Source organism: Gigantopelta aegis, chromosome 10 (assembly GCF_016097555.1).
Source record: "Gigantopelta aegis isolate Gae_Host chromosome 10, Gae_host_genome, whole genome shotgun sequence".
In the NCBI taxonomy this organism is placed as follows: Eukaryota; Metazoa; Mollusca; class Gastropoda; order Neomphalida; family Peltospiridae; genus Gigantopelta; species Gigantopelta aegis.
This window is the reverse complement of record NC_054708.1, coordinates 1,441,116-1,455,971: the sequence shown is the minus strand read 5'-3', so window position 1 is coordinate 1,455,971 and position 14,856 is coordinate 1,441,116. Positions and strand designations below refer to the sequence as shown.

The 14,856-nt window shown below is 38.2% G+C and overlaps 1 protein-coding gene across 1 annotated transcript; it reads right to left on the bottom strand.

Moving 5' to 3' along the window:
• Positions 1-2,625: 2,625 nt before the first annotated feature.
• Positions 2,626-14,641, bottom strand: LOC121383320. The gene is made up of 2 exons (XM_041513272.1): positions 14,501-14,641; positions 2,626-9,520 (listed from the first exon to the last, which is right to left on the bottom strand). Exon 2 carries the CDS (start codon positions 9,444-9,446, stop codon positions 5,814-5,816), a length of 3,633 nt encoding a protein of 1,210 aa, XP_041369206.1. The 5' UTR covers positions 9,447-9,520; positions 14,501-14,641; the 3' UTR covers positions 2,626-5,813.
• Positions 14,642-14,856: the final 215 nt, after the last annotated feature.

The following is a 14,856-nucleotide window of genomic DNA, read 5'->3' as shown; positions in this document are numbered from 1 at the left end:
TTTGAAAACTGACATCCCCATATTACTGTTATATAAAGACTAGCTGTAGCCCAGGTGGTGACCTTACACTGCAATTCCCCACAAAGTACGATTGTCGTGTACACAGCAAGCCTTCATTAGCCGAAGCTATAACTATACACTGAGTATACCCACTTCTATGTTAAGTGACAAAGATTGTCGTGTCCACTGATATTATATTGATGGAATTCATCTTTGTATACAATATTTAGCACAATGTGTGTATGGTAGTCCACTGGACCCAAGGACGAAAAGATCCTTGCAAAGTGCATTATCGGATATTCAGACAGCAGTGCATATCAACAGCAGAAAAACAATCAGAACAGTCGGAAAGTGTTAAAATAGACTTGTGTATATATTAAAGACAATAACCAGGAATCATAACAGACGGAGTTCTTGGTATTCTCTACCAATACTCTACATCTAAGTCCCTACCATCTCACTACAGTTTTAGTCAGTGCTTCGCTGATGCATTTTATTCTAGTTCATATCCACACTATATAAAGATTATAAAATTCATAACAGACGGAGTCTTTAATATTCTCTATAAAAACTCTACAACAGACTTAGCATTTGATACATCTTGGGGAAAAGTTTGTAACTTAACTACCAACCAGCAGTTTTGTGTATGTTATTTAAAACACAAGTTACATTAACAAGTGATCAAATTGAAGAACACAGATTTTCCATCAGTTAGGTACTAACCTTGTCTGTAATAAGGTGACTTGTAAAAACATCTTCACAAAGTAATAAGTGTCCTGTTCAGATCAAGCTATTTCTAATTGTGAATAATTACATTAGGCAATGTGAAAATGAGTAAAAAGTGATATTTCTACAGATACGTAGATCCACTGACCATGTGGACTGTGACCAGTCAATCAAACACCATCAGTTTACCACACTGTGCTTTCACAACAATTCACATCAAACGAAATGCAGTCTAAAATAGTATGCAATTAAAATGTTTAAAAATGTGAATACAGTCTTATAATATACTGAATGAAAACAGCCATTATCTGTATGTGCTGCTTTTGAAAGCATCAAAAATATATCTTCTTTTCGGTTGGTGGGGAGGGGATAAGGTCAACACTTTCCACACCATCATTTTGGCTTCATACTCGCTAAATACAATACTAGTATATGTAATACTTATTTTTTATGTTATATCTGATGAAAGCAACTTTTTTCTTTCATCTTTTAAAAATTACACTTAGTATTTTGTGTACATTTATGAATAATAAAAACATAGCAACCTGTAACTGGTGTTGTCTGCTTAATAAGGAACTCTTCTGACAAGGAGAAGGTAAGTACAGTTGACAGGTGGGGGTTCATTGTGGTTAAGCATATTAATAATTTAGCTAATTTTTAATTTGAACGCGGTCAGTATTGGAATGACATCATATTATAAATCATCATAATAACAATAAACTGGGTGCATGATACTTCCATCTCAACCAGTGCACCATGACTGGTATATTAAAGGCTGAGATATGTGCTGTCTTGTCTGGGAAAGTGCATATAAAAGATCCCTTGCTACTAATGAAAAAGTGTAGCGGGTTTCCTCGAAAACTATGTCAGAATTAGCAAATGTTTGACATCCAATAGCCGATGATTAATAAATTAATGTGCTCTAGTGGTGTCATCAAACTAAACCTTTAAACTTTTACTTCCATTTTTAGAATTCTGAAGAATATGGAAATGAAATGAAATTACAATTAGGAATATATTGTGTACGTTGCCAAAACGATGGTCCTATATGAAAAGTGTCTACCATTAACTCTAGTCCCTGTAACTATAAATAAACAAGCCCTGGTGAAATACACAATTTGACAGCTAGCTGTGAATTGATTTGATGATTATTTTTCAAATCATGATAATTCATGACATACAGTACAGAAACCAGTAAATTAATAAACAAAGTGTGGGTGAGCAGGGATTAGTCCAGGTTTTCTGTTACTGAACATGGGCCCCATCCCAAGATATCAAATGGCACTGAAGCTTCCAATTTGATGTGTAAATATTCTTGTAATCATGTCTATTGTGATAAATTAATTTAACAGTGGAGCATTGCATCATTCCCAATTTTGATCATACAGTGTTGGACAAATGTTTGAGAAAGTCACTAGCCCTCCCAGAAGCTTTGGCTAGTGTCCTATGTAATATAGCAATACATAGAGGATAATTCATGTTTTTTGTCAAATATGATTGATATCTCATCAAGTGAAGTTTGCAATCATATCACACTTCTTGCGCAAGCACAATGAGTGTGATATGGTTGCAAACTTCACGAGATGAGATATAATTCATATTTGACAAAAAACATGAAATTTTCTATTTATTATATAATTTTGGGCAATTTACCTTTATTTTTAAAATGCCAGCAGTTGTTCTGGCTTTCTTACAGTGAAGATAACACTTTCTACAGTGATGATAACATATTTTAGAGTGAAATTTTCACTCTAAAATGTGTTATCGTCACTGAGTGACTGATAATACTTTTATTTCACTGAAATTTTAAGATATTTCACTAAATGTTATATAATAAAGTTGATAGTTTTCACTAGCCCAGACCAAACATTCACCAGCAGGGACTGAGGGCTGGTGCAGTTGTCGAGCCTTGGATTAAATGATGCTAATTTTTCAAATCCCATAAGTCATGTCCATAAATCGTGGGTAAACCCCTGGTGAGTGGGCAGGTTTCTGATCTGGTTCAGCTGCTTGCGTCCATAGTCTGAGCAAAGTGAAGTGTAAGAGGAGTTGAACCAACCAACCACTGAGGAGCCCAGCACTTACTGATTACCTAAAGGCGACCATACACTGTACAAGTGCCTCTGAAATGGTAATGTTTGTCTTGTACAATCGGCTATTCTCGAACCAGGCACTCATGTGTCACCTTCAGTCTGCACTGGTGTGTTCAGGTGGCGAACGTACAGCCTAAAGAAACCATCTACTGCTTGACTGTTTTGTTTTGTTGCATCTTGTTCTGTAGTTATAAAATGTGTTAATCAAATTTGTTACCCATGATAATGTATGTATGTTCTCAGCAGTGTAATACTATGCCCAGTATACTAGTATAAATGATTAACTTTCAATGGTACAAAATGCATCATATGAACACAAGTAATATATATATATATATAATCAAACAGTTCAATTCACAATGCTCAGAGGATTTACACAGAGTTAACCGCATACACATGTATGTAAGTATACATTACACCATTCACCACGATACTGTATTTAGAGGGTTTATACCATATACACAAGTATACTTCATTCATCATGTTAACACATTTAGAGGGTTTATACCATATACACAAGTATACTTCATTCATCATGTTAACACATTTATAGAGGGTTTATATCACATATAGAAGTATACTTCATTCATCATGTTAACACATTTAGAGGGTTTATACCACATACACAAGTATACTTCATTCATCATGTTAACACATTTAGAGGTTTTATACCATATACACAAGTATACTTCATTCATCATGTTAACACATTTAGAGGATTTAAAGTTGAATTTGGCAAATAAATGTCATATCAATTTGCACAAAAGCAAATTCAAAAACTGCACACAGGCATAGGAAGGTGGGGGGGGGGGGGGGGACACACACACACACACACAGATATATATCAATACATGTATAATATAAAAACCATCACTGCTGCTGCACAGTTGCCCCCAACCCCCCATCCTACGCCAGGGCTGCATATATTTTTTATGTGTATAGCTATTTATAAAAATAATTCTCTTTATCTAAATGTTACTTGAATTTGGCTTCCTGATTTCCTGATCAAATTCGCCAAATTGTTTTTAATTTTTGGCGTCCAGCTAAACACAGAACAATACAAGACACCCAAATTTTAATTTCATGTTTTTTTCATTTATTTAAACATATTCATTTGGAATCCATTTACATTTCGTTTTCATGAAAATTACCAAATTAATTTTGTTATGAAAAACAGAAATAAAATATTTTTCAAATATTTACACTTCTTTTGTTGTCCAGTAGATTTAGCTTTTGTTGTCCAGTAGACTTAGGCTGTCTATTCAAGAATATTCATCTCTTCCTTTAAAAACTTCAATGTATTGTAAACCGGAGTTTCTGGGCACTTTGAACTTCAGAGGTGGGGGGAGGTTACACCTCCAATACTAACCCGCTAGATCTACATCTGGTATACATATCATAAAGGGCAAGTAACTTGCGTTAAAAAAACCTCTGAGAATGTGAACCCTATCACACATGTACTTATGTATACACATCATAGGGGCCATTCAAATACAAATGTATTATGTAATACTTGACAGGGGTCAGTGGCTGGGCCTCCACAACATATTTGACTCGGGTACTAGAGAGTCAAACTCGACCCAGACCAGAGTCCCCAACACTTACACTAGATGACAATGAGACTAAGGAATAAGTGAAATGGCATGCATCTAATTCCAGAGCTGAACATGGATGCCAAATCATGCCATTGTATTGCATTTAGAAACCGGTTGATACATTCAGTATTTGGATGGACGGATGGTTACGGTCAGATTAAAAGGTGAAACTAGTACATGATCCTATAATTATTGTGATTAGTTACCTTGTATTGCTGATTAGTTACTGTTTAAGTTAGATCCTATAATTATTGTGATTAGTTACCTTGTATTGCTGATTAGTTACTGTTTAAGTTAGATCCTATAATTACTGTGATTAGTTACCTTGTATTGCTGATTAGTTACTGCTGAAGATAGTGCCCTGCATTGTCTCAATTGTACGGGTACAATAGTCCTCTAAACAGACTCGAGTGTTGCTAGACTCGATGCCCAAGTACTCGTGGAGACCCTAGTTGGTGGGTGTAGGTCCAAACATTATGTAGTGTTACAGGGGTGGGTTGTGCTGAACAGTTATTTAACACACATTTTTAATTAATAAAATATTTTGTTTTGTTTGGTTTTGGAGGTCTTGGGGGTGGGTTTTTTTCATAAATGCTGTCAAGAGGACAATGTTAACATTGACAGTTAAACATACAATAACGATTATAAATGGAGTTTCAATGTGTATCAATGCTATCCACAATAAAAAAAACCCAGTACATTAAAATTATATTACACCCATCGCATGACTTGTTTGTAAATGGGAGGGGTATCTCCATGTGTTGATAATATGTTGGAGGTGTATGGTCTAGTGTGTTACGGAGCATTACAGGGTGGAGGGAGCGTGTCTAATTTTGACCAAAACAGTGTTACGTAATATTTGAATGGCCCATACAAGGCAGGTAACTCCAGATAAAACAAATCAATGTTTACTTCATTCATCATGGAAACATTGAGGATTTGTTTGCCGAGACAACCCTGTCACAAATGTACATATGTATATACACCATACAATGCAGGTAACTCTAGATAAAACAAACATACATGATTTGCAGATATGCCGTACATCGTACAACTACAAGGCAAGTACATCTAGATGAAACCCCAAAACAGTGTATACCAAACAGAGCATACTTTATTTATAACTGTGTTTTGTATCCTGAGATGGTCCTATCACCCCTATACCCTCCCCCACCGAACACATACTTCTACACACTGAAGGGAAATAACTGTAGATGAACCCCAGACAGTGAGTATCAGCTATTCTGAGATAACCCAATCACACACATCATACAAGGGAGATAACTGTAGATGAACCCTAGTCTGTGAGTATCAGCTATTCTGATATAACCCAATCATGCACATGTCTACACATCATACAAGGGAGATAACTCTAGATGAACCCCAGACACAGTGAGTATCAGCTATCTGTGTTGACCTGGTCTCCGGAGTGAAACTTCCTGAAGTGCTGCACGAGGGACTGTGAGAAGAGGAAGCTGGTGTTACAGATGTTGCACTTGAACTGGTCAGACTGCAGCATGGAGTAGGCGGCGCTCTTCGTCTCCTCGATGTGCACAAACTGGTGCTCCACCTTGTCCTCCTTGTTCTCGAACATCTTCATGCAGAAGTCACACTTGTACACCACCTTGTTCCCGTGCACCTTCCTCATGTGATTCACCGTGCTCTCCTGGTCGGAAAACTTCTCCCCGCATGTCGGACATGCACACGACTCTTTTGTTTTAGACTTGACCTTCTTTAACTTCTGTTTCTCCCGAATGACCTTCAGCTTCCTGTCAAGGTCAGCCATTCTTTCCTTATAGTCAGTTTTATTTTTGCCCTTCTCGCCATCCACAGAATTTTCTGGTAAAGTGTTTTTAGACAGTCTTACGGATACGGTTTCAGATTCTAAAATGTCAACATCTTCAAATGCTCTTAGTTCAGCTATTCTTTTCTCATAGAAATTTCGTCTTTTAAGTGGAAGTGAGCCAGTATTTCTTTTTCCAACTTTATTTCCCTGACAAGATTGAGCTTTTGTTTTTTCATCGATAACAACATTCTCAACTACCTCAAGGGCAACATTGTCTTTTATATCGGCTTTCTTATCATCAACAGTCTCATTCTTTTCATTTAATGCAGCCTGCAGTCCCTTATTTAATGCTGTAAGCTCTGCTATTTTTCTTCCATAGTAACTCCGCTTAGTTGATCGCTGTTTTGCCTTCTGAATCATCTGCAGTTCAACCAAATCAGCATGAGCATGGCGCCTCTTGCTCTGGACATTTGGATATTTATTTCTGCTTGGGACATTGTTTTCCATCGTCATTTCTTTACCGGCCATCAAATCAGCTATTCTTTTGCGATAGTTCTTTCTCCAGGATACCTTTCCAGGAGTTGCTGCTGGGATGGCTTCCTCGTTTAACAGGTCTACAAAGTCTAACCCACTTGCAACCTGCTTCTGTTTGACATTATTGAGCACGTCGTTGAGCTGCAGTCTGTGTACTCCAAGCATCGACTGCGGCACGAAGATGCGTTCGATGGGCTTGGAAACTGAACTGTTTTGACAAGTCTCCATCTCAGAAGTGAGTTCCATGTTCTCCACATTGGACTGGAGGTAAGGAGAATCAAGGCTAGCTTCACTCTCAGACATGTCATCATCGTACTTTCTTGTCTCACCCTTTTTACAGAACAGATCCCGTTTGATTCTCAGCAGCCTGTCTGCGTCATCGGGTTCCTGTTTAACCTGCGACGCTGAGTAAAGATTTGGGTCTCTAGAATCCTGCAGCTCGTCATTGCTAGAGTCCGAGTCCGGACTGATTCCAGGGAAACGACTCGCACACTGCTCGTATGACAAATCCTCCTTTTCTTGCTTAATCTTAGGTAAACATGAAATGTCTTCTGTGTTGTCTTCGGCATTTTCTATCTTTACCAAACATTCACTTTCATCACTGATGGTGTCCGGTTTACACTGTGTTGTTTTCATAACAGACGTGTCCTCCCAGTGATCCCATGAATCGGCGTCAGGCTCAGTCTTCACAGTTTTCAGTGGACACGAAGCATCTGAATCACAACTCTTGATCACAGTGTTGCTGTTTGAACTAGACGCAAGCTCCTGAGATACAGACAGATGTGCATTTGTTCCAGTTGTATTCTCGCGTGCAACTAAACTTTCTTCGGGTAACACAATGTCATTTCTGCTGTCATTCTCACTTTCTTCACCAATCACACTTCTGTTGTCTACTGTTGGAGAGGTGGGCTCAGTTTTAACTACTACTAATTCATCTTTTCCACTTTGTCTCTTTTCAGGAGAAGCATCATAAAGAAATGGTTTCTCGATACTTAACAATTTATCAAGGTCATCTGATGCAACTCTCTCACCATCAGTACTGATGTTCATCCTCAGATTGAACACGCCCTCCAGTGGCTTCTCTACGGCAAGAAGACTGTCCAGATCGGTTTCACTCTTTGCTTCCTTTTTCAAACATTCATCTATTGTTGGTCTGTTCCCGTGATTAGGCACTGATTTTTCCACTCTCTTAACATCAACTGGAACTGTTGAAACGTTAGAGTGATGTAGATTTTTCCTCGCCATTGATCTCGTGACTGTGTTTCTGTGTGGCTTGTTCCGACATGCTCTACTAAACACGACAGACTCACTGCTGTCGTCATCCGTAACTTCTGTTTTGATCGGCACCTGCACATTATGTGCTGTGTTTGGAGAGACAGGGACTTGATTGCTGTCACTCTCTCCACTGTTCTGTCCTGTTTCAGGTCTCTGTTCTGGAATGCATTCTGCATCAGGGTCTGGTTTTATCGGTCTAAGAGGCAGTTGTCTTCCTTTAACGTCACTCATACATTGATCTGCAGCATCTGACATATCCACACTTTGGTCAGTCTTCTTCTTTTTGGATGTCTTCAAATATTTAGCTGTATGTTTAGCCTTACCTGCTTTAACAACAAATTCAGTCTCATCACTTTTCATGATCACAAACTCGCTGCCATCTTCCAGTGTTCCAGACATGATATTCTCGCCAGTGCTTGGCACCAGACCATCTTTCCTACCTTCCGACGACTGCATGAAGTCTGGCTGGATGACCCTCATCCTGTTGCCCTGAAGCAGGCCGACTAAAACAGACGGACATTCTGTTGTTTTCGTCTCCAGTCCATCCAGTTGTCCAGATTCAGCTCTTAATTCTGAACCCACAAACTGTCCATGCATCACGTAGGTCTGCTGTCTGACAGACACGTCCGATTCTGTCAGTACTGGAGATTGAGAGTGTGGCTCTGGTCCATTCAGAGGAACACCGAATGCAATTGGAGTGTCTGTGTTAACACAGGGGATCAGCATCTTCTTAGCCTTGCTGATGTTGTTTGCAAACTTATTATTACACGCAGAGCAGGTGTAAAGTTTGAACTGCTGATTGGCATTTTCTTCAATTTTTAGAAGTTTTATTGGCGCCGTTTGTTGATCTGTTTCATCCGGTTCCTTCAAGTAAACAGGTAAAGCATCACTGTGGATTTTGTTGTGTTTAACAAGCTCCTTCCTTGTGGGGAAAGCCAGATTACACTTCGTGCATTCGGGAGTTGGCAGAATACAGAAGTTCACAGAATCAAGAGCGGTGAAGCCAGACGAATCTGTAAACTTTTTTCCACAGCTGAAGCATCTTGTGTGAATGGGCACAGAGGAAGTCTGTCTGTTTGAAAACCTCTTCACTTTTGTTGGTTTCGGCGCTGGAGTGTCTTCCTTCTTTTTGGTGACCTGTATCCGTTCGGCTATGATGGGGATTGTCGTTTTGTTGCGTGGCCCGTGAACACTCATGTGACTGTTGAAGTCTGACAGATATGTGAACTCATCATCACACAGGCGACACCGGAATATGGTCGTCACTTCCCTGACGACGCGTAGCGACGAGAGGCTGTCTGGGTGAGCATTTGCGATGTGAAGCATCAGCGACAGCTCCGTGTAGAAGTTGACAACACAGTTGCCACAGCTGTACGTACACCGGTTCTTGTGGGAGTCCTTTGATGACTTGTACAACACTTGACTGTCAGACGTCATCGTGAAGCCAGCTTCTGCTATCCTCTTTGTTCGTTGATTTGGTACTTCCTAATGGAACAGTATCATTTTAACATCTGAAAAACAGACAGAAATATTGTCAGTACACTTATTAATTATATGTGGGCAATTCTGTGGTGGTTTATTCAAGTTTTACATGTATATAGAAAGTATTGTCAGTACACTTATTAACTACATGTGGCCAATTCTGTGGTGGTTTATTCAAGTTTTACATGTATATTGAAATATTGTCAGTACACTTATTAATTATATGTGGGCAATTCTGTGGTGGTTTATTCAAGTTTTACATGTATGTAGAAATATTGTCAGTACACTTATTAATTATATGTGGGCAATTCTGTGGTGCTTTATTCAAGTTTTACATGTATATAGAAAGTATTTTCTGGAAATTTAATTAAACTCACAGACCCTAGATTTTAAACACTGTAGGCATATATTTTACTGTTACAGTAATTTTTTTATCATTACTAAGATTTTATTGTTTAGATTATCCATTTCCGTACATCTGAAGTGTTTCTGGTCATCCTGGTGTTTTAAATATCACAAAATGCATGTTTCGTATTTTTAAAAACACACGTATGTCTAAGAAGAAATAGTTACGGTATGGAATCAAGTGATAGTCTGTTTCTAAGGATATTTTCCCATTCTGACTTTACCAACTCTTGTTTCACTCTTTTGTAACATTATCCAGATGTGTTGCAGGTTTGTATATTAACTAAACTTAGTGTCCATACTCACCAGCTAAAACTTGGGTCTGCACCTTTATAAGTGACTAATTTAAATAAAAAATGTTTAGCCAAGTTTTAAATGTTGTAGCCACTTTGTATGAAACAAAAAGAGGTTAACTTGGCAATGGACCGAGTGAGCTCTGGATGAGAATTATGTAACAAGTAACAAGTTTCCAGAGTGCGACTATTCGCTACATTGTATGCAGTATGTTAAAAATGGGACTCATTTAAAAACTTGTTGTGGCAAACTAATTTGGCAGTAGCTATTAATAACAAATAGTTATCAATGAGGTAAGTAAACAATATTACATATGATGTTTTTACAGTTTGTCCTGAAGTGGGTGACTGTTGCTTCCTACAGGATACATAAATTTCAAGTATCAGTTCATAAACAACTTACACAAATAACTCAAACTCAGTGTTTTCTATATTTCTTGTGCATACAATATAATTAAAACAAATACTTGTATACCATATTGGGTGAAAGATATTTACTCTCAAATTACATACATGTACTAAACTATAATTCAATATCTGCACTAAAAACACTGCCCTAGTTGTAGACAGGGATTGCCGAACCACCTTTTCCTGCTATTGGCTTCAGAAGGCTGGAAATCCCGTATTTGAACACCTGAAATTAAAATTCTTCTCAGGGCAGTATGCCTCCAACCACATTCCACCACCCCACCCCTCGGTTCGATCCCTTTGGGAAGTCCCTTGGCCATCACAACGACGATGACCCACCTATATTAAAAGACACTCTGCAGGCCGTGATAGGAGAGGAGGGAAGCCACCTCTAGATCCCCACTCTTATGATGTTCACTGTCCTCTGTTAAAACAAGAGTGCATTTAAAAGACAGAGTTAGAGAGAATATTTCGTAGTAGTTTATTCAACAAAATCTCAAAATAAATGGTGGTTGGTAAGAATGATACAGTAGGTTTTCAGTCATACCAAAACAAAATGGAAATAGTACATTTGCAGTCTACCTTAATATATTTGCAAAACATGTTACTTTAAATGTGAATATTTAACAAAATTTGATTTAGCTTTTTTTTTAAATCATGACGAAAGAGTGATGTATACTGTCAGTATCAATTAAGCATTTATTAATTTAATTTAAAAAAGCACACAAAAAACCCAGCCAACCAACCAAACATGCTGTGCCAAGGGAACTTGTTTGTTTTCTCCGAGGAGCGTTTGTCCAAAGTACTTAACACAGTGCTCGAAATAGTGCACGTGAAAAGCAAAAAGCAGACAATTTTTTAGACTTAACAGGTGAAATAAAAATTCACACGATGTATGTATGATCATATCATATTCTATTTAACCGAGGCTGAACTCCTGATTTTGTTATATTTTTATCTGATAATGGTCTAAAACATATCTCGGAGGTCCTACTTTTTCACACACTCTCCCAAACCCTCCACTGACCCCATTGAGGCCATATTTATTCTTAGCAGGTCATAGTTCTTTTGGCCTGCTATTTACAAAAATATAACAGCAGGTCACATTTAACTTCCTATTTAGAGACCTGTAATATGTTCAATGTGTCTCAAAATAAAACATCATTAATAGCAATTAGTTAGCATCAATACAGGTGTTACAATACCTGTACGGAACAGTTTGTTTAGTATCACATCACGATTCACTACACACGTTTTAGAGATTGCTAAACAATTTTAAAACATTAAACAATAGTTGCTAATCAATTTTCAATTCACTAGAAATATCACTAATCAATGTTCCCATACTTGATGAAATATGTACTCAAATCCTGTAAATGTATTCTAGATTAATGAACAATAAACGTTCTGAAATTCTGTTTTTCATTTCATTTCCGGTCAAGATGAATAAATCATGGAATACAGATATGGTATTGGCATCAAAATTAATGTTGAACTTGAAATGCTATATATTATTAAATATTAATAATTATATACTAACAACAGATGATGCCAAGCTATCTGGGTGTTCTGGGGTAGGGGTGTTTGAGTTTGCTTGTTTGTTTTCTTTTTATTAATTTTAATACAGAGTTTGGCTTAAGTGGGCATTTCACAAAAAATTGCATACATACATACATATATACATACATATACTACTCAAAAGAATTTAAGGGTCAGACGATATTTTCGACATTATTTTCTGAATGTCAATTATATTAGCTAGACCATAATGTCACGCATGGTATTGTTCCATTTTGACGAAAGTGGGTCTAAGCAACCCATAAATGAATTAAAACCCACTGTCATTGACACTGTCGACTAGTTCTAATGGCGAAAACATGCTTACATTTGCACGTAAATTAGGGCGAAAGCGAAAGGTCTGCTAAGTGCCCATAACTTGCTTTTTCACAAAGCGCTTCATTTGCACGCTTTGCACGTGTATTCCATGTTCCCAATGCTGAATTTCCGTATAATTGGAGCTTGCGTTCGTGTACGGTGCACACTCCAAATTCGACAATGGTACGACTTCAACTGACTATCGAAGATCGAGGAAGGGCTATTGCTTGGCTTCAGGATGGCAATACGCAAAGAAATGTTGCTCTGAGACTTGGTGTCAGTCAGAGTGTCGTTGGCCGACTGTGGCAACGGTACCAAGCAACGAATTCTGTTCGAAATCGTCCACGTTCGGGAAGACCCCGAAGCACTACAAATAGAGAGGACCGCTACATCACCAATATGGCTCTACGTCAACGCACAACCACTGCACGCCAATTACGTGACAATCTGCAGACTGCGACTGGAACTCGAGTGTCTGATCAAATCATAAGCAATCGTCTGAGAGCCAATAATCTATGCTGCCGTCGCCAGGCTGTTCGACCACCACTCCTACCACGTCACAGAACGGCCAGACGTCACTGGTGCACGCTTCATCTGCGGTGGCAACGTGTTCAGTGGGGTCGAGTGATGTTCACTGATGAGTCCAGGTTTAGTCTCCAGTTCAACGACGGTCGGGTTCGTGTCTACAGACGTCCTGGGGAGCGCTTCGCTGACGTTAACGTTAGACAACGTCACCGGTTCGGTGGTGGCAGCGTCATGGTGTGGGGCGGCATCTCTATCCACCACAGGACCCCCCTCTATGTGGTGGATGGCAATCTGAATGGAATCCGCTATCTGAATGAGATTATCCGGCCGTTGGTTCTCCCAGGCCTTCAGCAGATTGGCGGCGGGGCAGTTCTGCAGGATGACAATGCCAGACCCCACCGCGCCAGGGTGGTAACGGACTTTCTCAGACAACAAGGTATCGCCAGGATGGATTGGCCAGCATATTCGCCTGACTTGGCCCCAATAGAGCACGCCTGGGACGAATTAGGCAGAAGAGTTCGGGATAACCATGCCCCTCCGGCCAACCTTCATGATCTGGGTCAACTTCTTATGGCAGAGTGGCAGGCCATTCCCCAAGAGTTCTTCAGACGTCTGATCAACAGCATGAGGCAACGATGTGTCGAGTGTATTCGCGCCAGGGGTGGATTCACACACTATTAAACGAATGTTCTAATGTGTAAAATCCATGTTTGACAACCTTCAACTTTGACAGCATGTCATGTGACTTTCTTGTATACAGTGACGTTTATTTGTGGTTTTTTGTAAATATGGAACAATAAATAAAAAAATTGGTGTAGTTTACATCATCAATCTAATACAATCTGAAACTTATTTGGTTATAAATTTTTGACCCTTAAATTCTTTTGAGTAGTATACATATACATATACATATACACATACATATATACACATACACATACATATACATATACATATACATATACATACACACACACACACACACATATATATATATATATATATATTATAATGTAATTTATATATAATATATATAATGGTCATTTGTATTTTTAAATTAAGTTATCCCTCTACATTTTGGCTTTATTTAAAATATCTGTTACAAGTTTATAAAAACACAACATTCTAGAATAACATGTGGCTTATTTGTAACAGTGGTGTGAGATCTTTCACAACAAAAACAATCAGCGTGACGTCATGCTTCCGAGTTTGCCGTGACGTCACTGAAAACATTAATACAATGTTTTACTTGTTACATCAGGTTTATTTTGCGGCTTTAATACGTTAACAATTTATGTATAACAACAGTTAAATAATGTTATAAAAACAACATTCTTTATGTTATAACTATAATATAAGCCGTTATCTTGGGAACTTGGCTACCTAGGTTTCGTGTATATTGCAGTCATCTTCACTAAAATAGTTGATGACGAAAGCTGTTTGTGCAGCAAAACATTACCAGTACGTGTTTGAATCACAAAAGTAACAAGTACGTAACATTACCTTTCTGTGTTATAAATGGACATCTCGGATGTGTATATTTCGACGATTGTTAGCTACACAATCATGGTTTTGATTTTAATGCATTTTCCTAAACAAGAGAAGACAACTCTTAATACTTCCGGATACAATACTAGGGCAGCAATACTGTCAATAAAAATAGATTGCACCAGATTAGTTAAGTGTTGCAACGAGATGTTTGAAAAAATAGACGTCTTGTACTTTCAAGTGGTGGATCCAGAAAATACATGGGGGAATGGGGGGTGACGTATGGTCGAAGGCCACAAAAGTTGCCGAAGGGATTCATCGCATTCTCAAACGTACAATAAATAAATAAATAAATAAAAATAAAAATTTAT